At 33.4% G+C, this 6,000-nt stretch overlaps 1 protein-coding gene across 1 annotated transcript in view; it reads left to right on the top strand.

Annotated features, from left to right (window-relative positions):
• LOC111049592 (chorion peroxidase) overlaps positions 1–5,150 on the top strand; it is a 74,934-nt gene extending 69,784 nt beyond the window's left edge. The window contains exons 17-18 of the mRNA XM_039420928.1: positions 2,400–2,508; positions 4,823–5,150. Of these exons, the coding sequence (XP_039276862.1) occupies positions 2,400–2,508; positions 4,823–4,967 (254 nt within the window). The 3' untranslated portion in view covers positions 4,968–5,150. The remainder of the gene's footprint in view (positions 1–2,399; positions 2,509–4,822) is intronic.
• Positions 5,151–6,000: the final 850 nt, after the last annotated feature.

The raw sequence follows: 6,000 nt of genomic DNA on the forward strand, positions 1-6,000 counted from the left end.
CGTTCGGTCAATAATTTGATATGAGCAGGGGTGCCTATCCCCCCCAACGTCTAAGACGCCAATCCTCCCCCCTCCCCCGAATGAACTAAAGATCCCCCTTATTTTTGGTTCTTCCTGTTAAACAAGTGAGAGTGGGATGTGGGACTATTGAATAAAAAGTAAGCTGAATGTTGAGGCTGTACGCCTCACAAACTACAACTTTAGGAATCCTAAATACAATATATTATAGCTTCAAGTACGTACGGTACGTCGACTGGGGTGTCTTTGTCCCACCTCGCGGAAAAATATTCAAATCAGTTTATCTCCGATCTCTGTAATCCGAAATCGATGTTAATCATATCATATGAGAGCGAAATATTATGAAATTCAAGTCAAATGATCAAATAATAACTTAAATTAGAAGTTATAAGAATTCGTATTGAAATTATGTCATTCAAATGTATCATATAAAAAAGTTGATTCTACAATCATTAGAAGGTACTCAGCCGTTCCAATTTCCATCAGATTATTTTCGTGCGGTTGACTATGGCCTGTATGAAGATACTCTGCTTAAATGAAGAAATTTCAGCTGATTGTTTAAAGCCCGTATTACTATTTCATAATAAACTAGCAGGTAACCCGTGCTTCGCAAGGGTCTTTCTTAAAACTTGACGTAATGAGATCTAGAAGAATTCAAAATAGGCCTATAAGAATCCTCGGTTGATTAAGAATTTATATGCTGCATTTCAAGTAAATCAGTATGACCACCTTTCAATATTATAAAAAGAAGTTGGATTCAAAATGGCGGAAAAATATTGGGTGTGACGGAAAACCTGTTTTTATCATTACCCCAATCATACCTATCTTCTAATTTCCCTTTTAAGAGAAATCTTCTGCTGCTTCCATACAAACTGGAAGCATGACAAATAATTGAAAACTTGACAAACTGAAAACTTGATGTAATCAAATCTTGAAGAATTTAAAATTGGTCTATAACCACCCTCGGTTAAGCAAGAATCTATATGCAAAATTTCAAGTTGATCAGTCCAGTAGTTCTGACAAACATAAGCGTCAAACATAATTTCCCTATACTTTACATCTGTATAGGCTACGTTTATAATCCAGTTCTTTCCTTTATTATAGTATAGGAGATGAAACATGGATGGATGATCATTGTTATTTTACTAAAAGATAGAATAAGTTGAATAGTTTCCCTTTCAGAGGGAGTTTTGACAACCCACAAAACTCATTTTTCATTTGAAGATATAACGAAAAGGTGCATATGACCTTATTTTTTTCTCAGCTTGCCAAAATACCCCTCATTCAATATTAAAATTTTCGACTGACTGTACAGTGAGTCAGTCATTCAATCAGGGCTCGAATAATTTTGAAATTTTAATTAAATAAAAATGGAAGAATATAATTTCTTTATGTAAATAACAACACCTTCATTCAAAGACATATTAACTGCATGCGTTTTCATATTGCCGACACAGCATTGATGAAACTGTATACGTTTATTTAGCACTTTGTCTCAAAAATTGTTCTAGCTGAAAAATTAATAATCCATGCCACGTGTAGGTCTAAACATTGCATCAGGAAAACGAAGTTTCAAAACTATGTTTTTCAGGTAGAAAGCAATATAGAAACAGATGTTCCTTTTTTAATTTCGACCTTATGATTTGGTGATTTTTTAATGAAATCGAATGTACCATTAATAAAATTTAAAGATAAATTTGAAAAATCTAGAAGGAAAATAAAAATTTGGGCTTCCAGGTGCACGAGATTGATATTTTTAGAATCTATGTGCAACATTTGGAGATCTAAATCATTCCCGTTCTTCCGGTATGCAATCCACAAGTTGACATGTTTTGATGCGAACAAACGAACAATCACAACCCTACTCTCTCTTATTATATAGAAGATGATGTAACCATTTCTACAAGTAAACGTGGTTCAGCGTTAAACGTAGTGTTAACGTAATGGCTCTTAGTATACTGTATAGTCAGCCTCTATACCTGTTTGCTCCACAGTTTTGGCGGTCTACCTCTTTGTTTTTCTCTTGGCGGATTCCAATGTAGATCATAATCTATTCATGACATAATTATATTTAAAGAAAAATTAGTATAGGATTCAGATCTGAGAAGGTTCATGAATTAATCAAAAAGTTGGATCAGGTGTAACACAGTTCAAGTCCATATCTCATAGCATTGTTTTAATGAGAAAGAACTTCTTGATTGGAAATTGAATAAATAGAGAAGCATATTATCATAAATGGAACAATGATATTAAAAGCCCACCATTTATGTACAGGTAATGAAAAAACTATTAACTATTATTAATATATGCAATTACGGTAAGGGAAAAACTTTATGAATTTTGCAAATTCAAGCCGTATATTTTTTGTTTTCATGATACAGAGCAACTCCAGGAAATTAGGAAGATAAAGTTGTCCAGGGTTATTTGCGATAACACAGACTTGATCGATACGATTCAAATTTATCCCATGGTTCTTCCAGATCACGAAATGTAAGTACAATTCATGAACATATTATGATGCTTCAAATACAGCTCACACAATTTTTCATATCCACCTTTTAAACACCACTGGAGTAGAGTGAACACAGCTTTGAGACATTCTGAGTTTGTCTTAGCTTTGAGACAAAGCGCTTAGACAGTGCTCAGTAGAAGTCGGCCAAAGTAGTGGAGGCATCAATTTACGATCACCTATCTCCCATACTGTAGAATGTGTATTTCTGTCCATACATAAGGGCGCAATGTGCTAAGATCAAAGATCAAATATTACAGTTTTTTCTTCTCCTGCTATCCTTACTAATCCACCTACTAATATTACTTCTCAGTCTTCTTATATTTTTCACGCTTTCTGCACAATTATTGATAAACTTATCTCTTCCTCTTCTATCAATTTCTCCTCCTGCCTCTTCTTCTTCTTCTCTCTTCCATATTTCTTTGTCCTCATACCCTTGTACTCTATTTCTCACCTACCTCCTTGTATCCTCTTTTCAAATTATTTTGATTCCATTCTACCCTGCACTATTATCCCAAACCTATTATTTCTAAGTTACAGGATATTCTTCAGATCTCTGATTCGCCGTTCATCTTTTGCCGACTGCTACCACGCACTATCAATTGAATTGCTTTTTAGAACAAAATTTTAAAAACTGTATATTTTTTTTCAAAACAAAAGAGCCTGCTATTGATTGATTGATTGATTGAATGCTATGTGATAGGACTAGAATCAATGAACTACGAATTTTTCATCATTCTTTAGAAGTTGACTTGAAAGGAAAGGCAGTTCTCACTCATAATATTAAGTTAAAAGCTGAATAATATGTTTTTGTTGGTTTTAAGCTGTAGTAATAAGCTGTATGTAATAAGTTGTAATCTTATAGTCTTAGTAGTTGCAAGTTTTATGGAGAGACGAAAACTCTCTTATTACCTAAATATAAAATTATCATAAAATTGAATGGTTGCAGGAACAAATGATCTTGAGTTGGTATAAACAATGATAGTTTTCTGTTTTTTCATGTTTTCAATCTCCAATTACATAATACAAGAAAAAGAAACTCAAAAATCTCATAAACTCAATATCAATCACATAAACTAACACAAGACAACATATTAATTTCCTGCATCTCATTATACATTACAGAGATCACACATTACATTTTTATATACCTACTAGCCGTCAGGCTCGCTTCGCTCGCCATATCCGTCTAGCAAGGGGGCTCCGCCCCCTGGACCCCCGACTGGATCGTCCAAGAATGAGATCAGCAGGCGAGCTTCGCTCGCCTGCATTTTTCATTTTGGCATTTTTATCATATGTTAGGACAATCCAGTCGGGGGTCCAGACTAAACGGCTGGCTAAAAGGATATGGCGAGCGAAGCGAGCCTGACTGCTAGTAATATAATATTCCCAGGATTGAAGTAGCAGTGCCCAATCAATTTTTCCGCGATAAATGCATTTAAATCTTCAACTTGGTGCCAACCTAACGAAGTCAACTCAACTTAATGCCAACCTGACAAAATTATTAATTTAGTTGCCAGTTAACAACTGTTTCGAAGAGAACTGTTTCTATCTAGATTATAGTTCTATAGTAACATATGATATGGAAATTTCAATTATAATTAAGAGATTGGGAGAAGAAGAATATACATGCTAAAAGACGAACTTTAAACCCTTAAAAACAACCCTTAGAGTTAAAATATTGCCAAAAGATTTCTTAGTGCGCCTCTAAAGGGTCAACTGAACATACCTACCAAATTTGAACGTTTTTGGTCCGGTAGATTTTCAGTTATGCGAGTGAGTGAGTGAGTGAGTGAGTGAGTGAGTCAGTCAGTGAGTGAGTGCCATTTCGCTTTTATATATATAGATAATCAATCTGAACTTTATGAACATTCCGTCAATTATTATTATATTATGGTATATTGTGAATAAAATAAGTATATTAATGTAGCCTAGGCTACATTGAATTAATTATTATCCAAATAAAACGAATAATATGAAAATGATAACATTTGAAATAAAAATTTTGGCAGTTCTAATGGGTACATGACTGTAAGAGAGGAGCGAGTTGAGATAGAAAAGTATTGAAAGTTGAAGAATGTTCTTGCAACCTACAATTAGATAAAAGGTGAACTGAATACAGTAGTGAGTTTATTATTTGGAATTATACATTACATGATTATGTTAAACATAATGATTTCGTTGAACAATATTTAGACTACCTATTATAATATTGTGGATTGAATAATATTATAATGTAGAATAGTGACTAGACAAGGCCTACGTTGCAATAACAATTGTATGGTCCTATTCCAGCAATCCCCGAGTACCTTGTAAGAGCAGCATTATTCCAAGCATTGATTTGACGAAGTGGGCTGAATTCCCACACGCAGCAGAGTCGCAACATGTGCCCTATGTGAGTACCCTTGATGGTTCCTACAGCGCTTATTTGAAAAAATGAAAGCATCAAGCAACTGTAAATAACAAGGAGTCAAATCCACAGTTGTACGTCTCTAGATATGCCACACACCTTCTCAACAGCAGCAATCAAATTCCGCTTTTAATTAATTCAAATAGTTGGATGAATCAATTGAAACCAGCTAGAGTGTAAATTGTTCAAATAATTGAGTCTTGTGTAAGAAATTACTTATGAAAAAGAGCCTCTTTTGAATGAATAAATGTGCCAAATTGAACTAATTGTATAGAGCATACAATTACAAGCTTACATGCACTGTAACTTATATTAAGTGGAAAGTTGAAAATTGTTGGACGCAGTACATAGTACAATATTATGTTTTATTAATATATCAGAGTGAGTATCACGCCTCAAACACTCATTTATTTGAACATTTCTATAAAGATGATAAGTTTGGGTTCTTACTAAAAAGTTCTCGGAAAAAAGAACAGAATCCATACAAAATATAATCATCAAAGTAAAGATTTTTTGGGTGTGGTAACAGAAAAATCAGAAAATATTTTTTAAATGTTCAGAAACCTCTTACATAGAAATTTAGTTGCATTATAAACAGGATGAAGCTGTCCTCACACAAAACGCAAAAATACCATTAAAAGCTCGCAAAACAAGTTTAGAGTGTGCCATGTTTCTCCTTTGTTATGACTTTATTTTTTAAATGGCTTATAGTATTGGAACCGGATTCTTTCCATTATAGATTGGGGGAAAAATTACACCATGGTATTAATTTGTGATTTTGTGTAGTATAGAATTGAATAGATAATTTTATTGCTGCTCTTGAGGCACATGCATTTGTGAACACAAAAATTCAAATCCTACTTGCATATATATGTAGGAAGAGGGAAATTAGGTTTAGTTTCTTTTGAGAGAAATTTTGTAAATAAGTTGAAGTAAGTTGTATCAAAATTTATTGTAGTATCAAACCTCATCAAGAGCTGTATATAGATATCACAATATAGCGTAATGAATAAAAGATGGAAGTTTTTTAAAATTTAGGAATTTCATTCATTTAAGACTATTT

This window comes from Nilaparvata lugens, chromosome 1 (assembly GCF_014356525.2).
Source record: "Nilaparvata lugens isolate BPH chromosome 1, ASM1435652v1, whole genome shotgun sequence".
Classification (NCBI taxonomy): Eukaryota; Metazoa; Arthropoda; class Insecta; order Hemiptera; family Delphacidae; genus Nilaparvata; species Nilaparvata lugens.